This window comes from Venturia canescens, chromosome 1 (assembly GCF_019457755.1).
Source record: "Venturia canescens isolate UGA chromosome 1, ASM1945775v1, whole genome shotgun sequence".
Lineage (NCBI taxonomy): Eukaryota > Metazoa > Arthropoda > Insecta > Hymenoptera > Ichneumonidae > Venturia > Venturia canescens.
Genome location: NC_057421.1, coordinates 25,062,587 through 25,088,514, shown reverse-complemented (window position 1 = coordinate 25,088,514; position 25,928 = coordinate 25,062,587). Strand labels below are relative to the sequence as shown.

The 25,928-nt window shown below is 39.5% G+C and overlaps 1 protein-coding gene across 2 annotated transcripts in view; it reads right to left on the bottom strand.

Annotated features, from left to right (window-relative positions):
• The window catches only part of LOC122412971 (GTP-binding protein RAD), a 40,552-nt gene extending 14,766 nt beyond the window's left edge, over nt 1-25,786 (bottom strand). The window contains exons 1-4 of one of the 2 annotated variants that reach the window (XM_043423005.1): nt 25,462-25,786; nt 21,486-22,528; nt 12,420-12,677; nt 1,104-1,319 (exon numbers count right to left, since the gene is read on the bottom strand). In XM_043423005.1, the coding sequence (XP_043278940.1) occupies nt 1,104-1,319; nt 12,420-12,677; nt 21,486-21,732 (721 nt within the window). In that variant the 5' untranslated portion in view covers nt 21,733-22,528; nt 25,462-25,786. The remainder of the gene's footprint in view (nt 1-1,103; nt 1,320-12,419; nt 12,678-21,485; nt 22,529-25,461) is intronic. The other variant, XM_043423014.1, reaches the window with a different exon arrangement.
• Between the last annotated feature and the right edge of the window lie 142 nt (nt 25,787-25,928).

Sequence of the window (25,928 nt, the reverse complement as noted above, 5' to 3'; positions counted from 1 at the left end):
CTCACAGACGTTGCATCCAAATAATAAAAGTTATCAGCAATTCATAAAATAACTGATCCTGAGGTATCTACTCTAAAAGTAGAATTATTTACTGGAGTTTCGACTCGATGATGCTGGTATTTTCCTGTACGATGTAACGAGAAATGGCTTTCGAAAGTTCGAGTGGCCAAAATGAAAATGACATTCAGCCAGAGCATCACTTTGACAACCGTAAAAGTTGAGTAACCTCAACTTGGCCATCCGAGTCTAAACAGACGAATGGAACACCAACGACTGCCCATTTGAAAGCCAAGACACAACGATCGTCTCGTATAACTCCGACTTGCGGCATAAACAAAAACAGGAAATAATTCTCAAGGACGAATCAATCCCGAGATAGAAGATGAGCAGACTCGATGAAAACTACCGTGTCAATGAATCGATGCCAAGATTAATCGAGCTTACGCTTCGTCCATCAGTACGCCGTCGTACGCATACCTTCTCAATACCATCAAACAAATATTATTTCTGGATAGTATGTAGCTGTCACTGCTCTTGATACGTTTTTACATTTCGAGTATCTGATGTTCGGGACTTCAATACCAGTGGAAGATTCTAAATTGAATTCCTAATAAAGGAGAAAATGGACGTTCTGATACGCAGTTTTTTTCATTTCGATCAATATCCATCGAAATCGCGAATCAACAAAATTAGTTTGCAGCTGGGACATGCATTTTTTTTATTGGGTTTTTATTTTTCTTCCTACAGCTTCGAGTACTTTGACGCTTCATTGGTTCGATCCCACTTTTCCTCCCACTTTACTGACTTCTTTCCTATGCAAGTACTTTTCTGACAGCAGCTCTTTCCTGACGCTTTGCGCTCTCACGTCCGCACAAGAGCCAAGGAAAATTGAAAAATCCGTTCAGTCAACTTATTTTCTAATGTAGAACGATAAATTGCTGTCGAGAAAAAACACTCGCGCTGACTCACGGAATCAACGACTTTCCAGGTTCGCTCATCACCATTGTTGCTTAAGAAAACACGCTTTCGAGGGGCTTCGTCGAGCTTTGTGATTAATCAAATCCCCCATAAGGCACAGCTCCGAAAGTCCCATAAAAACTTACCTTTTTGTCTGTCATAAGCGTTTATACACTCGCTGGTCATGAACTGGCTAATGAGAGCAGTTTTCCCGACACCCCGAGCTCCGAGCATTCCGACAGTGTAGGATACAACTTCTTTGGGAGGTGACGATGGCTTAACCTCCGCCTCACATTCAGCTGGCGCGAGGGAGTTTGATCTTGATCTTCTTCTCCTGAAGGAATCGCCTCTGTTTACGACCCCTGAAAGGGACAAAAAACTCTTCGTAAAAACAATATTAAATGGAATTGATAAATGAGCGCCGCTTCGCACCAAAATAGCTTCCACCGTAAATTCATTACGAGATTGTTTATGCAACTGGTAAGTATATCGAAAAAAACAACAAGATTTTTCAATTTATTCGAGTCTTACGTCCCGACTGAAAAGACACTAAAAATTAGCATGTTTTTTATTGCTAAAGAAAATCAGAGTTGCCTATTATTCTGCATATAAGCAATGCACGAATTTTTTATTGAGTTTCGGGGAAGTTTCAGAAATACGAAAATTGCTCGGATATTTTATAAAACGTTTTCGATTCGAATTATCGTCCAGTATTTGAGCAGTAGTGAGCAGCCAGTAGTATTTCTTCTGGCTGCTGAAATAGCTCGAGCTCGATAAGGTTTCTTCCATAAATTCCCATTCGACCCTGGCAGACATTCTACGTCTCTTTCTCCTACTCGCAACACTTTACGTTTCCTAGGAAAATACAAACTTTCTCTCTCTCTCTCTCTCTCTCTCTCTCTCTCTCTCTCTCTCTCTCTCTCTCTCTCTCTCTCTCTTACTGCTTTCAATCTCGACCCATGTGGTTTTCACCCCTCAACCTATAGTTCCTCTATATAATCTGTCTCCTCGTCAATGAAACTCTCGGAAACTCCTGCAGCACTAGCTCACACGAGAAAACCCCTGAACCTTCTTCGTCGTGGACCAGATGAATAGAACGAACGCTGAGAGCTGCAACCACATCACATTTATATCTTACGACAAGCCGCGTGTTCCTGAGATATTATTCAAGGCTAATATTTTGTCGTTGTGACCACAATTCACTTTCCTTCGTACAATTTCAACGGTTACCTTAATTTTTCAATTTCTATTAGTACGGGACCGTCGATGAATTCAATTAGAGACTACGGTTTTATCTTTAGAATTATTCTAGTGTTGGATTTATCCAGGAAAGTGAGTGTTTAAGGTTGTTCGTGCACGAAACGATTTTTTTAAGAAAGTCTTGGAAGTTAGAATTTGAGTGAACAGTCGACCGACACGCATATCAAATTTTAAAGGACTCGTCTCATTGCTTATCGTAATAAAGGTGTTCAATTATGAAAAAAATACACAGTGTTATAGGGACCATGCGTAAAAAATCGTTCATCTTTCGATATAAGGAATAAAAGCTTCTTGCGAAGTTTACGAAAAAGTACACAATAAGAATGAAGTATATAATGAAGGTCTGGGAAAAAAATCGAGACGATTGTTTTACTGGTAATAAAGGTATATTATGTTAAAGATTGAAAGAAATTGGTAATGAGCATTCGTGTAACCTCACATTTGCTTATTTCGGAATTTGTTTCTTCTTGGCTTGGCCCATTCCTGTCATAGCCTTCTGTCTCTTTATGAATACTTTTTTCTTGATCCATTCCCCTTTGTGTTTTCTCCTTGTGCTCTCTAATGCGATTTTTAACATAAAAAACTGTAGTATTTAAGCGGGGGATGAATGAAATTTGGGGTTCAGTCAGTGATGGATCCTCGATTAATTAATGGCTTGTAATTTCATTCGCCAGAAGATAAGTTGAAAAAATCTATTTACAATTTCGAATTAATAATTCTGATATTAATTTAGAGTGATATAATGTCTTTAATTGGGAAGTAAAAATCGAGCCAATTAAGACACCCATAAAATACGATCCTTCGGGCATGATCTACCTTAATGAAAGAAAAAAAACAGAGTCATTGAATAAACGTCGCAGAGATGCATATTTTATTGGATTCTTGATGTATGAGTCTGGGCCACGTGTTGCCGATAGAGGATAGAAAAAGAAGGAGACAACAGAAATCAATATATAATCACGAGATTGAACAAACGTCAGTTAAAGCTCGTACCACTCCCCTTTGCTAGTATTCATGTGGTAAACTTCCTGCGAGTGTTCCCAGTGAGCCGATTTCCTGTTCCCCTTTCGCCTGTACGTTAGCAACAATTGTACGTAGCCCACTTTGAATCCTGACGTCATTTCTCTATTGAAACTCGAGAGCCGAGAATAGGAGAATTGTTTTCTCGCAACTTTGCCGATTCAAAAACTCCCGGAGGCTTCCTTTATCGAGGCGCTCCATGAAAAGGTTCAATGCCATGCAAATACAAATATATTCTTGGTAAATTTAACAAAAATTCAAGAGGAAAATTTATAACGAAACTCAATTAAAACTGGCAAACTGTGCTACTCGAATTTCCCAAAACTTTTCGCCTTTCCATTGTACTTACCAACTCCTGAGCCATTTAACTCCAAAACGTATTTGAAATAAAAGTTATTTCCTTGCTAAAATCTCATTTGAGTTCTACGAAGCACCCCAAGCACTGAGGACGAGGTGCGAGATACAACAAGTTCGTTTGCCACTCCCACTTCGTACCATGAATACACAATATTTAGTGGCATTTATCAGGGGCACCCACGTCACAACATTTTATTCGTTCTGATCTTTCTGTTTGACTCGCATCTTGGCACAGTATTTATTCATATTTTGATTATATATCATGAGCGATCACATTTTCCATTAATTTTCTAAAGAAATTTCGAAAAAAATCTGTTTTATAAACTGAAAGTCAATTTACCCAGAATAAATTCTCTGATCGGGACCTCGCGGTTAATCGCTAACGTAAAAAAAGTAATAGTACAAAAAACCAGAGAAAAAGAAAACTTGGGTAAGCTAATCTCCATCAACTTTTGTAAGGGCAAAAGTTCTGACATTTAAATCTGTCGACGCGGCCTTGAGCAACAATGCGAAAGTGCAATCAAGAGCTGAAAACAAAGCTCGGATCAACTTTTCCTTCCAGGCGATTGAGACCGCTTGGAGAGAAAATAGGTACGGAAAGAAGCACACAGTTCGGGGAGTTTGAGCACTCGTGGAATTGGGCTATTAATAAGTCTCCGCAATATTATTCGATTCATAACGAAAAGTTGGCCGAGATGTTGTTTACTCGAGGGCTACCAAAATTCTGGTGCTTTAACGTCGTAAACCAACTCTGAAAACGTGCGAACACAGTGGCTCATTAAACGACGTTCGCAAATTCGAATGAACCCACGTTAGGTTCAGTGGAGTGTGAACTGAAAAGAAATTGAATGGAAAATGCATAATGTACGATGCCAATGAATTTATCTAATGGAACAATCACGGTTGCACCGACATCGAACGAAATAAGATTTCAAACGAGCAAACGTGAACGCGCAAAAGCTGATAATAAGTTTCTTCGTTGCTCAGAGTGATTTACCTTCGATCCAATAATTATAGTCATCACTTTTCACCACCGTTATTATGATTTACCGAAATGGTAAATAAAAAATATAAAGATCGATGAATTTCGTCCATTTCGTTAATGGAATGGACCTAAAACTGATTGATTAAATCCTTTTGAGATAGAATTGTGGTCGATGACGAACCAAAAGTATCTTTCGAATATTCCACGAAAGCCCCGAGGATTTCTCGTCGTCGCAGAGCTCGTCAAAGGGAGCTCATCAACGTTATCAGTCGAAGATTAATTCGAATAACCACTGTTCCTGAATGTGAAAAATTAAATAAAACAAAAAAAATAAACGTCGAGTATTTTTCGGTCAGTTCGTTGCAAAAAAAAAATAGGTGAGTTGGACTTGCATATTAAATTCCGGAGAATCAGGAGAATAAATAAGTAAAACCCCGACAATTAATTCGATGTCGATAATTAATCCAGGAACGTTGAGCGCGCGAGCTTGCGAGCTGTGAAAGCTCTGTGAAATGAGGCTTGTACGGAATTCTAATGTTGGAGCGTATTCGCTCAAAAGAATGTACGAATATGCGTTGCCAACTTTTTAGAAGATTTTATTGAACGGAGCAACAATTTCTACAGCAAATTCAACTCCTGAGTCCGCGCAATGATTCGCGATAATGAGCCTACAAAAATTGATGATAATTATGAGTACGGTGAGGTAAACTTTAAAGGTCATTAAGGCTTTTTTCCGAAGGTGTCCGATAATTTTATATTCCTGGATCACGTTGCATGCTCGTAGCTCGAAGGCTAGTTCAGGGGACTTTTTAACCCTGAGCAAATTTTCTTCCTCCTTCGTTTATCGAATCACCGGCGCGAAAGCCAACTCTCCCGTGACACTTTTGCCCCATAACTTTTGGGCCAAGTCCACTGTTCGTGGTGCGCCGCGTATCGGAATTTTTTTCGCCGCAAACTCTCGCGCATATTTTATTCCAATGACCTTTCGCTTAGGGGGCGTTATCATTTCGCTCATTCCCGTTGGAACGGCTCTTCTCGCGTCTGTCTCCTTAATCAATGGGCTCTGTGTCCGCGCACCAGTGTTTGAGAAAGTCAATCAGAAATGCATTGTGTCGCTACGTAACGACGAACTTCGTGACGTCACTCCTCGCGATATTATAAATAACGACGCGACATTATGACGCGCATATCACCCAAGAGATCCCCTTTACCACCAGCTAACCCTCGAGCCGAACGGGTGACATTCCCATGCGACGTCATTGAGAAAGAAAATATGTGCAGTGGCTTGAGAGAAAGAAAAAAAATAAAAAAATAAAAAAAAGGTAAAAAGATGCTTTTCCTCTCGCAACCCGCGCGCTTTATCTCACCGAGAGTTCGCGATTATTATTTCACGAAACTTCCCCTCGCGTAATCACGCAGCAAAGCCGAGAGATTCTCGTCTTTTCTGTATAGTTGAAACTCAACGTCAGAGCGTTTTATCACATCCGCCAATGAATTTTATTTCCTCTCTTTAGCGCCTCTATTTCAACATTCATCTCGCGGACAAATAATCACAACCCTCTTTGCCGTACACGGAGAAAACCAATTCTTTTTGAATAGTGAGAAATATATTATTTTTCAAGAATTTTCAAAGCATCTAGCCACCGATTACAAACATTATTTATATTTTATTTCTTTTTTTCTATTTTTTAATTTATGTAGTATTTTTTGTAGTATTGTAGTATTTTTTTGAATTTTCCTATTTTTCGTCCCTTCAATTCTAAACAGCTTTATGTGCATGGCAACAAGTGATGCACGTGAGAACTATATTTCGTTTGTTTTCGAGTGCTATTCGTCACGTCAGACTAGCACTTACTGATAAGTGGAAATTTATTGTAAATCACAAATTTTCACTGTCAGCATGGTAAATTTCATGATAAATACACGAATATACACCGAATACGTGTGACATTTCACCATAAATATAGTTTTTTTCCAGGGTTGCCCGAGCATAATTGGCAATATAGAGATTTGAAAATGACTGAAAAGATTTATTATTATGCTTATAGAGAAAAGCACTCTTGAGTCTTTTGAATAAGAGGTTTGGGTACTGTGGTCTTTTAACTATGGTGGATAGAACAATTTTTATTACTGTTCTTCGAATTAACGCTGCAATCCAGTGCGCATGTACTGTCCTCGAGATACTATATTCTTGGTACTTTCTTGTAGGATTTTCAGCCTCGTTTTCTCCGGGTATTTACGATTTTTCATATTGAAATTTCCCCTCGAAAAAACGTGAAAAAAAAATATTCGTAAGAGGTGATTTCGAGAAGCGTGAGCTTCGAACAAACGGTAGGAAAGTATGCGGACACTCGTGATTGCCGACGTCGGAATAGATACGAGAAGGAATCGAAGGATGGAATGGCCGCGGATGATGAAGAATTTGAGAGGAAATGTCGCAAACGCAAGGTGTGCCAGCAGCGCGGTGGAGAGTGAATATTTCCAGAGCCTCGGAAGCTGAGCTTGTGCACGTACTTTCGTTTGCGGTATCGGGATCCGTCAGACACCTGGCTGTCCTGCAAAATTCGATTATCCGTAGGACGCATCGCGCTCGAATTGTGCGAGCAAAAAGTCCGGCTCACGAACGATTACTTGTTTGAAATTTGAAAAACTAAAGTGTCCGCGAGGCTGTAAGACACGAGAAAAAAAAACGTTGGATCAATGCGAATGCTCGAGGCAATTTTTCCGTAAACGCGATTGAACCGCGCGGGCCGAAAGAACAGAGAAAATTTACCGAACGAGTACGAAGGAGTAATTGACACGAAGCTTCCCAACCGCGCGCTCGTTTTTCACGCGTCAATCGTGCCATTTTTTTCCTCGATTTTGCTCGTCCTTTCGGTGACACCTTTTTGTCACGTTGTAGCCAAATCACTCGTGTCTATGAGATTTAAGTGGGAGTTAACTCTCGTGCGGAGCGAACCCGAAAGAGCTCTATATAGACGAACGTTTTTTGTTTTTTACTTTATTCGATTATTTTACTTTTTTCTCTCTTTTTTTTTTGTGTTTGTGTGTTCTTTTTTGTCATTTTACTTGTTTCGTCTCCGATACACAAAAGCCTTGTTCATTGCAAGTATTTCACCATATATGTGCTCTCGTTATCGAACCTTTTATGAGCCCTAGACGCTCGGGTCACTCCAAGTTACGTTCTTTTAAACTTTCTCGTTAAATACTTGAAATCTTTTCATAATTGTTTTAATCCGGCTGATACTAATTGGATTCTGATACTTGCTAACGAAACTGGTGATTAAATGGAAACTCTCCGTCGTCAAGAGTTAATAAACCTCGGTTGAAACACCGCGAGAAAACGTGGTAAAGTTGACCCGATATCTCCATGACAACGAGGGGAGGCGTCTCAATTAAACTAATTGCAGCGATATTCAGTGTCCCGGATTATTGCTATTAATTTAAGGACTGAATTGCACCGTAATTAATTAACGATATCAGAGAACTGCGATTCGCAAAAATCAATTATCGAGGGAATTTTCAATCGGCGGTTCATCATTTTCCCAGCGCGACTATCGAGACAATGATAAACGAATATTTGCAGGTGGATCGTGATTGTTAATTACGAGGCGTTTTACGAGTGAGTCTGCTGAAACATTGACAATTTGACACAACCTTAGAAATCAATATGAAAATAAATATTTTGCATTAACGATGTATGGTACAAAAGTCTAAATAATTAGAAATTGATCAAATTTGGTGATAATGTTCTTCAACATCAAGTGCGAAAACACAATTTTTTTTCAAAATTTTCTTCTGCTTAGCTTAACGCTATGCTTATACACGTGAACTTTAGTGATCAATTACTCGATAACTTTACAGAAGAGAAATCTTAAAAAATTTGTATTGTCAAATTTGGCAAAGAATATGTTCACCAAATTTTACAAAATTCTAATCATTTTGAAATTTTTTATGTTTTTAGCATGGTTTAGCATGGCAACATGGCCTGTACCAAATATCCTTAAAACCGACGTTGGAAACACCGTTTTAACGAGCAATCAAGCTGCTCCTCTTAAGGTATTTCTTTCACGAACTCGAATATTTTATAAATAACTGATTTTAAGTTACAGTAAAGTAAAAGTGCATGCGAATAAATTGGTGAAATTTCGGGTGAGATTATCGAACATTGAATGAAGAATTAAGACTTAAAAAATCGTACAATTTACAATTTCTATTCAACAACTCATATACTGAATAATTCTAAATTCCTGATACAAACTCTGTCTCAAGGATAGAAAAAAATGTAATGAATCCATAACGACGATAAAAATAAAGGGTTACCGAATGCTTAAAAGAGATATTAACGATAGAAGTTGGAAAAATGGCTTAAGCAGAAGCTAGCTTTTCCTATATAGCCACGACGTTTCAGAGGTTAGGAAAATCAGTCTGAATTCCGAGCGCCCCAATTTGCGCCACCAAAAAATACACTCGTGCGAAAGGAATACCTTAAGAGGTTCAGTGCTATAAACTATAAACTCAACTGTATTAATCATCACCGCATCAACAATTACAGTCTAATTTGCGTCATAACTACGAACGGAAATTGCTGTGGCATCACGAAGATCGATCGATTGAAAACGCAATTCCATCGCAGTAAACTCTTGATAATTTAAACAATTATAGAATTAGTTCTAGGTTATGGTTTTCGAGAGGCAATGGCGATATCGAGATTGAAACGCCCACCGCGGCGCCTGTGATACGATAACTGCGACGGTTCATCGTGTTTTCGTAATTTACTGCACGTTTATTAGGGTGTGCGAGAAAAAATGATATTTTTTTTCCTTTGCATCCAACTGAGAAAGTTGAAGATGGAAAAAAATGAATCCCAAAAGCAGAGCTCACCAAAAAATTGTTTCGAAGGGCGCAGTGCGTGTGAAGATTTTCCATAAGGAAACTATTGAGACCTCTGATCATTCCGTGATGACTCTTCAGAAAAAAATCACCCAAAAATCACAAGAATACGTTTTTATAGAAAATTAATTTTCCTACAAAAAAAGTCCATGTGAACAATTAGCTCGGAGCAACAGTTTTGGTGCTATCACCGTTTGAAGTTGAATCGATAGAAAAAAAATGTTCATAAGACTGCCAAAATCAAATTTTTCGTTCCACGAACAAGCCTCTTGGCAATTTTTCGTAGAGAGTAAGCTCTCTCTATTAAAAAATTGTTATAATTATTGTAATTTTATAATTTTCATAGAATTATTGTAACACGTTTCGTACTTGATTTTCATAGAATAACAATGTTTGTCACCAATTGTAAATGAAACGCTCTACCAGATGGAGAACACGCTCAACTTTGGAGCTTCATTTCATCCATTAAGCATAATCTGAGCCGATGAAAAAACGTCTCTTATTTTTCGATAAGCTAAATTCTATAAAAATGATTGACTGCTCTCCCATGAAATGATAAAAAATGTAACACCTCGAGGGGCAATCAAAAAAAGAGGAGAATCAAGAGTTCGCCATGTAAGAATAATGTAAAGAGGTGAAAGGTCTATAAATAGCTACAAAAGAAAACGCCTTCTCTTTGTCCTCATCCACCGTGAGATATTTATAAGCGTACGAGGTGGCAGGGCTTCGATCACGATGAAGTTTTTCTGGTTCCTTAATTCGCACATCGAAAACACTTGGTCAGCCTTTTTTAAAGGTGAATTCCCAAAAAAACGGATTCGAACATGCAGTCGAGAATTTCAGTTTGTGTAAGGAGCCCGGAAGTTGTGCGGTGTGTCACTGGTGTCATTTATGAACGAATGAAACGTTCGAAGAAGTGTGTTTTGCTCAAACTATAACGATCGAGGTATTCACAACGATGATAAAACGAGTCTGTGCATCAGAATAAAATCAAAATATTCGCACGATCGCTTTCTAACGGCGAGAGCATTAGACGAGCTGCGAATGTTCGTTTCGAAAAATTTTCGGAATCATTTGCAATGTGCACCACGTTTCGGTCCGAAGCAGACCCCCCCCGCCGCCCCGAAAAACTTGGGAAACACAGCACGAAAAATGTTCACGGCAGCATGCCGTTCTCGAATTCTGCGCACGAGGATAAAAAAAAATGCAGAGTGTACGAGATGAAAGATAACGTTCCGGCGAGGGAAGCTCCAAAAGCCTTATCACTCATTGGATCGAAAACATCCGCCATTTTTTTGTACGCCTCGAGCTTGTACTCACTTTGGGATAGCAGCGCGATGTTTTTTCTCGCGTCTCACCCTGTGCCATCGATCACTTTGTGGCCGGAGGTATATTATCAAGGATCGTAAGCTCGTACAGTACCAATATTTTTGCACCTCTGTTCCATCAGTTTCTCTCTTTTTCTCACCCTCTTCATATCCTCCTCGAAAGGTCTCTCGCCCGATGTTCGTTGCTGCTGCGTTGTGTCGAGAGCCATTAAGCGTAATTGAAAAGAAGAAAGGAAACTGCGCCCGCGCGCGCCTCTCGTTCACTCGGACGAGCAAAGAGCGCACGATGAAATTCGAGTGCGTCGAAAAAAGTGACAAAAAGCTACGGAACATGCGACTTAATTATGGAAACATTTTGGCTGAATAATCATGACTGTTGAATTCCAGAGATGAAAGTTTATGAAAGTTGAATAAGGGGAAAAGATTTATAATTCACTCGAACTTCATAAAAAAAAAGTGAGAGAAAAACAAACATTTGACGAATGAGGTTGGAGCCGGGTCCGTTCAAAAGTGGTGCTCAACTGGACGTGAAACGGTGTAACCGGGTGTAACTTTCCCCAGCGCGAGTTGACGTCGCGGTGAAATATAATTTTGAGAAAACTCAGTTTTAATTGAAGTCGAAACATTTTGAGCTAAACTAAAGTGAAATCTGGCGCCCAAACTGAAGCGTTTTCGGTGAGCATTGCACACTAATTTTCCGGTTGTTCCTCCACACGCTAATTACAAGATTCCGTTTAAGTGTACACGCAAAAAGTGTTTTGTGCAATTTTCTATAATGAATAATCGGAGCGTAAAACGTGAAAGAGAAATGAGGGGGCCGGGGCACAGAGACTTCAACTTTATGAGGGATGCGCGCAGCATCATCAAAGATTCGCAATATTTCTGGAATTTTCATGAAAACTATTCGACGAACAACAATATCTCGAGGGCTTTTTAAAGGTTGTGGTGTGCGCGGCGGATGCTATCGCGTCGCTAAACAACGAAAGAGCAGCATCGGGGATATGAGATGGGCGAATATGAGAGGGTTTGAAAATGGAACAAAACCGCTTTTTAGAATGGAGAAATAAACGGAAGATGGGGGACAAGGGGCGATAACGAGGCGGTCGTTTCGCGAGACTCGGGGAGACAAGCCTGAATATGTGCTTGTGCGGAATAGTACGAAGGAAACAAAGTGTAAATGGGAGTACAGAGCTCTCGATTTTACTCGTATTACAAAAGCTTTGTGCGGATGATGAAAGCAGGAGAAACGGAAGAGGAGGCGAAACCTCGAACGCGAGCCCTTTCGCGGTGAGACACGGCTCGAAGAGATGCGACCCGGGGAAATTCTCTCGTGAATATAAAGCACGTGAAAAAAGGCTGCATACATCGTCAAGCTTTTCATCACGACGACTCACATTGTGTCACGTTTCATGTTTTTTTTTTTTTTTCTCTTTTTAATAAAAACACCGACAACGATCGTGGACACTCGAAAATAAATGATCATTCTCACGAATTCTTTAAAGTTCCACATCGACAAAAAAAAAGGTCTTCGCGCGGGGCTTCGAATTTTCTACGGAAAATTATCGCGCGAGTTGCACAATCGTATAGAATTTTTCGCATTTTGCCAGTCGTATACGAACCTTTGCTGGTTAGACTGAAGCTCCTCAAACGATAGCTATCCTCGTCTTCGCCTTCCTCTCGTCTTGGCATCTGCGAACTCGTGTCAGGTACGTCCAAAAAAGCATTACTCTTCCTTTGATGCGCATGATGCATACTCTGGCCTCTCCGACTCCCTCTTCTCCGCAATCCCGGACTAGGCTCATTGTCGGTGAGTCTTGGCTCGCTGCTGCAATGAGGAGATTTAACGCTACCCTCGTGATGATGATGTTGAGCAGCTGCTGCGACAAAAATTATAACTTTGTGCTATCGAGACATCATTGAACGTGATTTATTGTGATGAATTATAGTTTTTCTGTCAAGTTATCAATTCGCATGAAAACTTTTTACGAAGAGCTTTTCATTATTATTTTTATGTAATAATAATAACAATAACAACAATAGTAATAATAAATTTAATATAGTTAATATAATATTATATGAGTATTGTGTATTCATTCAAATAAAAGACTGAAAGGGAAGCAAAATCAGCTGGAAATAACGACTGAATTAATAGTCATGGCAGTTTCTCAGCGCTCGAACAACGCTCTATGGCGAAGCTCTCTAAGAAGCTAAAAAAATCAATACACGCTGTTAAGCTGGGATAAAAGTCATAGGCACGGGGTCTTGAAGAGCCGAAAAATCTTGCGAGTGAAGAAAAGGTTCTCGAAAGTTGAACGGCGATTGTGATGAAAATTAGTACAATTATGCGAAATGGCAGTGCTACGAAATTGTACGGGGACGGAAGAGTGTGAAAGAAAAATCCAGCGATTGACGAGACTTATAGGTTTCTGTTTGATAAGGAAAAAGGGAAGAGCAGCTCCGCGAATGAGCTCGAGAACTCAAACACTTGGACGCGTAAGAGGGTAAAGGCTTTTAATATCTTCCTAAAAGTTTTCATCCCTCGGATATTGACACTCGCCCAGCGTGTGCGCCGTGGCGAATTGAATTACGGCGTGGAGTAAGCTAATATTTAGAAACGAAAGAAGATATACGGCGCGAGTCTCAGAATAAGCTTCTTCCTCGGGACCTGCAGCCCGTGTTTACCAGCAGCAATCAATCAACCAACCAGGATTTTTCGTTGCGTCGTATCCTCTCCTAGGATCACTTGTTCCGCGCCACAATTTCTTCGATTTTTCTGTTAAAGTTGCATCAACATTTACGGCCGGGCCAGCAATTAAAATAATAATAATAAATAATCGGGTTTTTCGAACCGGTCGAGCAACAACGATGATCCATTCCTTCTAACACATTCGTTTAAGGTAGGAAGGGGCAGGCGGTGAGAGGGGCTCTCCTATGCTTCAGCATGGAAAGCCTCTCGTCTTGCCAACTCCACGTGAATTTAGTTTCTGCATGGATTTCAATTTAACATGAAAAAATGATAACTGTGTAGCTTTAGATGAAAAAATAATTATTTTAAGGAAGTTGAGGCATTAGAATGAAAATGATGTAATCGCTTTTAAACCGATTGCATCTTATAAAGTGAAGTGTAAAGAAAAATTAGTTAAAGTTTCAGACAGTTTAGGAGGAGTTTTGGAAAAATATGAAATTTTTTGAGCAACGTGAGCAAGGCTTGCTGAATAATGTCAATTTTTTTCAGATTTATTAGGAGATTTGCTGAGATTGTATTAATTATAATCTGTTTCCCGTGCAATTTTTTGAGGCCAGGATCGTCACCGTTCATGTTTTCGACTGAGCTCTCACCAGTTTTCGTCTTTTTTCCCCAACTTTTCTTTAAGGAGGGTGGCTACACTCGTCAAAATGATAAGAAATTAATCAAATTTGGTGATAATGTTCTTCAACATCAAGTGCGAAGACACCATTTTTTTCAAAATTTTCTTCTGCTTAGTTATCGAGTAATTACGCATTAAAGCAGATTTCTTATGCCCGGAATGTATATCTGGAAACGCTATGCTTATACACGTGAACTTTAGTGATCAATTACTCGATAACTGTACAGAAGAAAAATCTTAAAAAATGTGTATTGTCAAATTTGGCCCTAAAGAATATGTTCACAAAATTTAATTAAATTCTTATCATTTTGAAATTTTTAATGTATTTCACATGGTTTAGCATGGCAACATTGTATCGTCGGTAGCCACCCTCCTTAAAGTGTATGCAACATTGCCAAACTGTAAACTAGCCTAACTTTTGAAAGGTACAGGTCATAACTTTTAGGTAAAAAAAATGACTGTACAGCCTCAGCTTCCTTCAGCATGACGTTCCTAATTTTGGCGAAAAAAGCTTCTTCTTTTATATTTCAAAATATCAAACATTTGCTTTGACTGCAGCAATGCAGGGTTATGGTTTCAGGCTTGGACTGTTGGCTGCTCTGCTCAAGCTCGAGGGCAAGCTGCGAGTCGCACCGTTTATGTATAGCTATACGAGGGTGCGTTGATCGATGCGACGTTGCCGCGTTCGAAGCTGTGTCAGCCAGAAGAGAGGGACAAACTTCGTTTATTCATTTTCTTTTTTCAATGTTTTTTGCGTTTTTTACACTTTTCCATAAGATCCAGTGTAAAAAAATAATTCAATTTTCTCAGAATAATTTACACACTTTCGAACGTATCTACCAATTTGCATCAAAATCCCTCTTTTTTTATACACGCTACCGTTCCACCTTAAAACACGAAAAATCATCGCGAGGAATTTCCTGCTGTGATTCGTTTCATTCCACAGCCTGCTCGCATGACGAGCCTTCCTCCCTTCATAATGTTTTCTATCCCTGCGTGCATGTTTCTTTGTGCACACTCCTTCTTAATGGAGTCAATGTTTAAATTTCGTTGCCATCCGAATAATCTATGACGTTAAATTTCAAGCCTTGGAAACAAGTCGCGCTACACGCCCGGAAACAAGACGGGCGCATTAATATTTTCATTTATATTCAACAAACTGCGTACAAGAGTACGCGAAAACGCTAGTAAGTTTTTTTTTCACTGGAAAACGAAGTTGGAAATTATTCGCGAAATAGATTGAACCACTGAGAGGTTGAAGAACTCGCGCCGTTTACCCACCGGGTGGCACACAGCCGGTACGAAAAGTTCCAGTCAGTTTTTTTTTTCTTTTTTTTTTCTTTGGAGAAAGCTGCGAGAAACTCGTTTGAAGGTTCAGTTAAATTTTCATCTTTTAATGGCCAATGTTAACTACTGTAAGTACATTTCACCCAAAAAAACGTCCAACATTCACGAAGTATTCGTTCATATGGCCCGTTTCTTAACCGGAGTGATGTACCTCAGATTATTAAAGTCCGAAGACAACGCGAAGGGAACGATTTAATTTTATAAAAATCACCGAAATCCCCGGATCGACATTTGCCAAGAGGCAAACTACGCCGGACCAACTTTCGAATTCGGAGTAATCTTGTCGGAGGCAGGACCGTGCAAACGATCTCTCAACTTTTTCATACTTTCCCAAAAACAAAATTCTTTCAAAATTTCATGTTTTTTGTAGCCTTCGCCATTCCTCATTTTCTTCAAAATTTCATCTTTTTCCCTTCTTTTATTTCACACGCGATTGCATTCGGTTGAAGCAGTAAAAATATTTTCACTAATTTTTAAATACCGTTTTGCTCGGAATTTTTGTTTTTTATTTAAATAGCAAAAACGACAGTAAATCTCTCAATTTTTCGGAGCAATCAATACACAAAGCTTCTCAACATTCTGAATCGGGGAATTACGTTCTGCGAAAATTGTTGCTTTTGATCGGTGATGCTGATACGTCCTTCCATCCCCCGATCGAAATCCCCATTGCTCGAGGAACAACCACAGTCGATCGCTCCTACTATTACTACTAGAAAGGTGCTTGACCGATATACGCAAGTATAGGAAAACGGCTGGAGCTCGCTTGTCAGACAAGATGAAGGCGTACACGCATAGGAATTGCAAGCTGGCTCGTATTCTCCCGTATATAGTGATCGAACTCAATGCTTCCGTTCTTGAACATTGGACGACATGGCTGTCCCTCTCACGGTCGAGCAGCTAAAAGCCTCAAGTATTGCTCGGCAATAGCCTATTCCGTCCTTTCCTCGCTCGAGCTTTCTCTCTCTCGCTCTCGACGAGTGACCACGTCCACGCAAATTCTTGCACTTGGACGAATAATGAAATTCATTGAGTTTAATGCTTGCAACTTTTTTCCCTTGTTGACGCAGACTTTTTTAAGCGCACCTTTGTATGGGAGCTTAAAAAACTTGTGCTGGCTGTCACGCGTGATGGAAAGTCTGTTGAGGTCAAATGTTTTAGGAATTTTCATAAAAATGGAAACTTTGTAGTACAAGAGAACGAGCTTAAGTGTTCTCGAACCGGTCCCACGTCCAAGGTGTTAAAAAATTTCAAAACTCCTCGACTTAAAGCGGCTGAAGTTTCGTTGTAGAAATGATTGATCCGAAAGTTTGAGAAAGGCGAGAAAATTCGGAGATTCCTTAGGAATCCCGCATGCAGAAATACGAGGCTGAACGAAAAATAAAGCAGCGCGACTGTCAAAACAGAAAAATAACAGACGCCTTGGCGAACGTTCAAAAAAAACTTTCGTCATACATTTTTTTATTATGTAAAGAGCTACAAAAAATGCAAACATTGACAACAGCATATGCTGTGTTTTGAAACTTTCACGTTTTGTTTTCATCGCGCACGTTTACTTTAACGAACTACCTCAAGTCATTATAAGTTTTGAGATACTTGGAGGCATCGCCTGCGAAGAGTATTCTTGCTGAAAAATTATTTCATGACGAATCTCCCGGCAAAGCAGTTGCCTCTGCGACTTGTTGCGAATTTTCCATACCGAGCAGGGAAAAATTCCATTCAGCAGCGAATAACGGACTCGGAATTCAATTACAGAACTACGCGTGACCACTAACGAGCGAGCCCACAATTTTTTTTAACTGTACAATTGTTCCGCCGGAAACATGAAATGCTTGAAGATGAGAGAGTTTCTTTGTTTTTCAATTTAAAAAGGAACCACGTGCGAGAAAACTAGTTTCATTGTAGTTTTTATATTTAACGTAGATATCGTGCACGAAGGGTGTCTAAATTGGGTCGATTTTTATTTCCTTAATTAAAGATATTAACACTCTAAATGATTGTGTGAGAGTCATTAATTCAAAATCGTAAATAGATTTTTTCAACTTATTTTTTGGCGAATGAAATTACAAGTCATTAATTAATCGAGGATCCATCACTGACTGAACCCCAAGTTTCATTCGTCCCTGGCTAAAATACTATAATTTTTCATGCTAAAAATTGCATTCCTTTTCCAGACCTTCATTGTATAATTCACTGTTACTGTGTACTTTTTCGTAAACTTCGTAAGAAGCGTTTATTCCTTATATGGAAAGGATAACGATTTTTTACGCACAACCCTGTGCATTTTTCTTCGAATTTAAACACGTTTATCTCAATAACCAATAAGACGAGCCCTTTAAAATTAGAAACGCGTGTCAGTCGACTTCCCTTTGAAACTCTGACTTTCAAGACTTTCTTAAGAAAATCGTTTCGTGCATGGACTACCCTAAGAATCATTGAATGATAGAAAAGAAAGGTAAAAATCGTGAAAAAGCACATATTTCTGTCGGAAAAATTGAATTAGAAACGAACGAGTCGGGTCGATATCGAGCCGGAGCCCAGCATTGTAATTTTTCATGTTCACTATACGGCCGAACGATTAGAGTCGCGAATGACGTAATTGTTGTGTATTTAAAGATTTGAACTAAATCGAGATCTAGGCGGTGAGTTAAAAATATCACTTTTCCAACTCGCAGAATAGCTTTTCGGTATTTGCGTGGGGTCAGGACCGCGAGCCCGATCCTGGGCTTAAGGTTAAAGTCTGATGGACTCGGCACAATCCAGGATCACTGGCGATCAAACGGAAATCCGAGATCAGGACGATAATCTCATACTAAATACCCTTCTCGATGCTGGTTATCGATTGTTCCAGAGGCCTTAAAGGAGAAGGAAAACAAGATATTGTAAGGGCCACAAAGTTCGAGGGTGCGTGACTAACCTTTTTTATCAAAGAGGCATGAAAGCCAAATCAAGAAAAGCTCAACAATGCTTCCATCGACGTTCCAATATTTTCGTTGAAAAGCCACCATCAAGACTGCCAATGAATTAACCCAAATTTTCGTTATCCTTGAAAATTTGTTATCCTTGAAGATCGTGTCTCAATACAATTCGAAAAAACTGCTGTAACAATATCCGGCTCTCTGATCGAACCTCCGACTACAACGGTATCAGTTTTCCCCTTAAATTCTCCATTACTTCATAAAACCTTGCGAGTGTGAAATTGGGGGCGTGATAATTGAGCACGAAATGACACCGGAATCTTGACGAGATTATTAACAACGTGGGCTTTGGTAAAACGCGAAACCTTGAATAACACTCGCGGAGGAGAAATCCTGAAATAATTAATGCGAATTTGTGTGCGGTTATGCACGCTGGTAGACCGCTTCCAGAGCGTATGTGCATTCCTGTCTCTAGATCTGAATAATTAGCCGGCCCCACTGGGCTGGAACATCAGAAATTAATAAGCCAACGAAAAGCTGATTCTGTTTATGGCTCGCAGTGTCGTGAACGAATATAAGACTGGAAATTCCTTTCCAACTGTACGTGAACGTTAATAAACGTTTGAAAATTCAGCGATAGAACTGAATCCGCGAGATAAACAAAGTCTTAGTGTTTCGGACGTGTTCGCGATAAAGTATTTATAACGGGAAATGCGGCACAACGACGAAGTCACAAAAGCAAGGGTTTGGAGATCCAATCTGTCAAAGTTTCGGCAGCTGAAAGTTCGTACAACTTGAAAAATGAATAAATCTGTGAAAAGCCAAACTGTCGATACTCTGAGAAGAGAAAATTGGTGTAAACAAAAATTTCCTAGGCTCGAACTCTCTGTTCATTGCCTCATTGAATCAACGAGAGATTTGTTGATCCCACAGATTCAATTTGTTGATCCAGCTAAAAGATTTGTTGCATCAGCGAATTCTTTTTCCCAGGTACCGCTGCGACGGCTGTGATAAAATTTGATGGAGAATGATGAATCGCTACTTTATTGAAATTACGCGCGTAACCGGACTTGGCGGCTCAGGGTATTCTTTGGCTCCCAAGTCGTTGACACTTTGATTTTGCCAGGTGGCTAAATACACTCATCCATCTGTCTAGTTCTATTTCTTGCAAACCTTTATTCACTCGTTTTTAATATTTTTAGTTCTTTCAGAGGTTCATCGTGATATCACTGATGTATCTATGAATTGTGAAGGAGAAATCGATAGAATCGGTTTTCACCGAATAAATAGACCTTCTGACATGAGTGAACAATCTAAATTAATATTCCGATAAATGTTTCGTCAACTTCGATAGAAAAATTCTTGTCAAGAGCTACTTTTTGCCGGTACAGTGAACGTTACAAAAATGACGTTTCCAGTGTTAATTTCTCACGAGTTTGGATATAATAAAGCGAGAAAAGATGCGTAGTATTCGTTACTTAATTTTGCAGAATACCAACCGTCCTCTTTACGGCTCTACTCAAAAACAACGCTCCTCCAAACAGTCCTAGTCTCAAATTACCAAAATCGATACAAAATGCAATGTCTTCTCTTTTGGCATTGATAATCTTTGTTATCCGCCTAGCCATGTTAAATAGCAGAGTGTTATCGTCTAGCAGAGTGTAACAACCAATAAGACGAACCCTTCAAAATTTGAAAAGCGTCTGAGTCGCGACTACTCACTGAAACTCTAACTTTCAGGACTTTCCTAAGAAAATCGTTTCGTGGATGAACTACCTTAACAACTCTGTCGATAGCCATTCTCGATAACAACTCCGCTTCTTAATAACTGCGAATCTACACAAAGAACGTCTCTCCTCCTTAACACATCTAATCCGGTGTGATATTTAATCCTCGATATCTCAATAACTCATGATGATTTCAGAAGGTATCTCATCATGATCAGAGATATTGAAGATTATGGGATTATACGGCAGAATAACAACCGTCCTCTTTATGGCTCTATTCAAAGAGAACTCTGCTCTTAAAATTTTTACTCCGAAATTGATAACATCTCTACGTCTACTCATGTATAAAATCCATGATCTTTAATATCTCTACTCATGATGAGATACGTTCTGAAATCATCGTGAGTAGAGATATTGGGGATTAAATGTCACACGGGAGTAGATACGTTAAAGGGGGTGGACGTTCTCTACTCAGATCCGCAGTTGTTAAGAAGGGTGGCTGCATTCGTCAAAATGATAAGAAATTGATAAAATTTGGTGATAATGTTCTTCAACATCAGGTGCGAAGACACCATTTTTTTCAAAATTTTCTTCTGCTTAGTTACCGAGTAATTACGCATTAAAGCAGATTTCTTATGCCCGGAATGTATACCTAAATATATTTGGAAACGCTATGATTTTATACACGTGAACTTTAGTGATCAATTACTCGATAACTGTACAGAAGAAAAATCTTAAAAAATTTGTATTGTCAAATTTGGCACTAAAGAATATGTCCACCAAATTTTATAAAATTCTTATCATTTTGAAATTTTTAATGTATTTAACATGGTTTAGCATGGCAACATTATATCGTCGTTATCCGCCCTCCTTAAGGAGCGGAGTTGTTATCGAGAATGGCTATCGATAGAGTTGTTATGCATTTAGACAAGAACTGTTATTGAATACATTACTGAGATTAGAATTGTTGACTCGCTGCAACACAACTCGACTCTTACAAATCGCGCTACTCGATAGTAGATTTCCCCTCCGAAGATTTTTATTTTATGTATGAATCACGCCTCTACTCTTTAACATTTCTAGGCGGATAACACAAAAGATTAATGACAAAAGAGGAGACATATTTATTTTCAAATTTGAGAGTATAGAGCTGTTAGGAGCAGCGTTGTTTTTGAGTAGAGCCATAAAGAGGACGGTTGTTGAGATGAGTAGAGACGCGTAGAGACGTTACGAATTTTAGAGTAAAGATTTTGGAATGAGAGTTTTTTTGAGCGGAGGCGTAAAGAGGATGGTTGTTATTCTGGCATTAATTGGACGGTGAAGATTACCTTGCGCAGCAGCTCTTCGTCGGATGCTCTTATTGCCACCGGAGACTCTAGCGCTTTGAGATCTCGTCGCTGGTCTGCGTCGTCTCGTAGGTGTGTTGCTGTCCGGTGTCCCGCCGCTGCTGTCCCGATCTTTTTCTTTGACACCGGAAGGTGGAATGGCACCGAGCATCTGTTCCATGGAAGAGAAACCGGGTGCGCATATCGAAGCCGACCTGGTCTTTCGACGGCGCGGAATTTCATCGCTCATCGTTGAGCTTTCGTTGTGACCGATGCTTTTTCGAACCGGGGTGATGCTGAGATGCTGAGCTCTTTGCTCTCGATAACACTGATTTTGTAAGTATTTTTATGATCTTTTTGGCAATTGCTTAATTCTCGGTTGTACTTTCACGAGCTTTCACGAATACTCCAAAGTATTTCGCGTGCTTCATCGAAAGAACTCGAGCACCTTTTTCGTGGTCCTGATGAACCTCGATGGTGGAAACCGCGCCCGAAAAATGTTGGCGAGCCTCGCGAAATCACGAATCCGAAAGATGCTCGAGGCTTTTCTTCTCGGGAAGGGGTCGAGGGTTCCTCGCACCCTTCAACGATTTACGATTTGCCCGTGCTTCGAAGCGATTTCGATCTTATACTTTCCTCGTAGCAAAGTGCTCGTACGAAACTTCCTTTAAGGTGGTAAGCACTTATTCTTCTTTTGTCCGAAATAAAGCTCCGTCGTTGTTGACTATAACGGCCTCGTATATTGCTCCGTTTTTCTCATTAAAACACTCATTATTTATCGTATTAAGGAGCACTACTGGTCTCGATCTGTGATATACTCGAACGAGACTTTTCACAGGTTGAACGATCGATTGTTATTTTTACTACTGTTCGTTACATCAACACCGCCGCTGCTGTTGAAACAGTTATTGTTCTTTGTTAAACTCAGTTCGTTGGCACAAACTTTAACGGAATATTGCAGTCGTTTGATCTTCGAGGAGAGCTCACTCAACGATCGGTTCTGCCATCGTTGCAGGCCGAAATCAACTGCCGCAATCTCTTTTCGCCTGTGAACAAATTGTTTCGTTAAGCATACATCTCAAATAAATCAGTCAAAGAATGAAATTGTCTAGCGAAGAGACTCGTGGGAAGCTACGCGATTGTTCAGAATTTCTAAATTCAGCCTACAATTTCAATAAAACATTGCAAAGTTCGAAGTAACCCGAAAAACAAGATTGCAGAACTTTTGAGAAAAAATACGTGATATAAAATCTCAAAAATTCCCCCAGGGAAAAAAAGCTTGGGACAAGTACATCGATGGTCCCTTGTTTCCTGATCATATCACGAAAAATGTGAAAAAAAAAAATTCCATAAAAAAAATTATCAAACCAACTGTAAAGAATTTCAAAAGAACAATTAAAAAAAAATCACAAATCCTGAAAGAACATTACATTTAAAAAAATACAAATCTGTAATCATTTTTTTAAGTGTTAAAAAAATCAAGTCCAGTTGTCGAAAAAACAATTAACGAAAATCACAGTTTTTCAAGGCTTATACACTGACTCTTATGACAGGCACACTTCCTGTGCGACGATTTGGATTCAATGAAATAGGATCCTCCCAACTTTGAAGAGCCAAAAACGAGAGTAAGAAAATATAATGTTTTTTAAATATCAATGATGTCTTGAGAAAACCTTGACCGGTGAAAGTGACTTAGGAATGGAAAAAGAAGTATAATAACGGGTAATAACGACATAAACGGTGGAAGGTTTGACAAAACCATGAGACAGCTGATTTAAAATATAGATATGCAAACGCATATAAATAAAAAATGGTTGTTGTTACATTTCGCTTGACGATTTTACAATGAAAGTATTTAAACCGCTATAATTACATTATAAATTGATGAATCTTAACAAATAACACATAATTTTAATAATTGGGAGAATAAATTTTAATCGTTTCTTTCATCATCAAAAGAGCAAAATGTTCAGTTGCTTTTTAAAATCACAAGCAACGCATGATCTTCCTTAATTCCTCTTCGAAGAGAAATAATTTGAGTGCAACGCTTTGAAAATCAACGGTAATTGGATCACACACACACACACACGAAGCTCTCAAACTTCTCGAGATTTACCATCCAATTACACTTCTCCGTTTGATTTGTAAATGGTTTCGAGTAATGTGAGCTGCTAAATCCATTTGCATTGATATCCGTAACTAAATTGTTGTTGTATCAATATCGATATACGTTATGAAAACGTGTTGAGTCTCAAGAGGTCTGATAAAATGGGTTGGCATTGATTTTTCGCGTACTGAATCTTTCCACATTTATTTACCACTATTTATCCATGAATACACGAACATTATTCGAAGGACTTAAAGACAGGAAAGAGATAGAATATTGGTGCGATGATGTTGGATACAAGCAGAAATAGTGAATAAAATAATATGCAATATGAATATTGCAGTGGAGGATTTTCGGGTGCGTGCGGACAGACTGAGACAAAAATATTCGAAAACGATCGAGTTTCGTCGCGTCCAATCAAATAAATAAATAAACAGAGAATTTCGGGCGGAGGAATATGATCAGCGGTAGAAATGAGGTGGGGAAAACTTGACGAGACGCTCGGTCATCGTCTCCCCAATGTGTTCACTAGTTGAATCTCCCCGAGTGATTCATAAGCTTCGCCATTCCTACAAACTTTTGTAGGAAAGCTCTGAATAATGGAGAGAACAGCATTTTAACGCTCAAATGCCTCATTCTTTATTTATAGACGTTTGAATCTTCGTAAGTTCGTGCAGCTACAGAAATTACCGAAAAAGCTGGCTCATATTCCTTCTGAATAGCAAAGTTTCGGAATTAAGCACGACGCTGAAGTTTGCAACGTTGGAATAATCCAACGAAATAAACGTAAAAAACATTTGTTATTGATCAATTTTTTATTTCACGGAGAATCGAGACAGGTTGAAAAACTACGAATTGCACATTCGGCAAGGAACAAAAATGGAGAATTACTGGAATTATTGGAGGCTTTTTTTAGATCCTTTCGTTGGACTCGAACGTTGCAAACTTCAGCGTCATAATCAAGCCTGCATTCGTTACTGGCAACAACGTTTTGTGAGCTCATTCAAAAAGGGTCTATTTCTAAATAGAATTTCCATGAATTCTAACAAAAACGTCGTTGCGTCGAAAAAATCGAAGTTAGAAACCGAGTCTCGAACTTAAACCAACCTGGACAATATCGCGCTCACGGAAAGTTTGTCCGATAGATGCGAAACTTGTCAAATAATCGTCTAGAATTACTTGCGTCAGAGTGAAACGTCAATGAGTACTTTTCTTCGGTTTCTACTAAATACATCGAACCTGATATGGGGACATGTTTTCTGGCTCGATTTATAAGCTTTTAGCAAGAATGTTATAATTAACGTTGCCCGAAGCATCTCCTTCGAGATCTTTTCAACTATTCACGACTTATTTTTCACCTCAAGAAATATCACAAATGCAACATTTTCAATTAATGGTCGTAATAAATCTTGAATATATTCGATTTTGGCTTATGAGCAAAAGCGTTCGAGCTCCACGAAAACTGTATCGATCGTCCTAGCTCGTTTGTTCGGTTTTTCCTATCTATTCGTGGCCCTTTGAATCTGCTTTTGAGTCCCAATAACGATTTCCAAAGCACTCGTTACGACGAATAAAACAGTGCGATCGATAATCGCAACGAAGAGGCCCATAAAGTGGGTAAATTGGTGGATATTAATTCGAGTTCTATTTTAGTTGGTGAAACGGTTTCACAGGCCATTTGAGCAACACGTGGTTCGGCCGTCGAACATAGTACAATAGTTTTTCGACGTCGAGCCGCCCGAGACTGCTCGTGCGAATAAATCATTCGAGGCAACTTGAAAAAGAGGTGGGAGTATATTCGGAAGCCGAAGGAACATGAACAAGAAATATGGAAAAGTTGAATAAATTGTTGATGCTTGCCGAGTGACGTACAATGTCAGGAGTTCAAGTCTTTCTATTCCTCGCAATGCGAAAACGTCAGTCCACTTTTAGTATAGCAACGTGCGACGAGTTAATAAATCCGTTCGGTTAAAGAGCAAAGCATATCGCAAGATTGGTTGCCGTTTGCGTTGTGGAACCGAGGCACGAATTCACTCAATACGACGGTGCAACGGAACGGTAATTCTTATCATTATCAAAGGATCGTTATTCGAATTGCTATTGAAAAACGCGCGGACGATGTCAGAAGCACGAGGGAGCGAAGCAGCCGCGCTTCGTGGAGGTATCGCGGAATACTGAGGCGAACTACTAGTAGTACGATCACGCGAAGGAGACTTGGGTAAAGCCGGCGTCGCGTCGCCCGCCGATGGGGCCGTCGTAACGCGTACTTTTACTCGTGGGCACCCCACCGCGTCCCGAAAGCTCCTCTCGCCCTTCGCCCTGCCGGCCGTCGACGACGA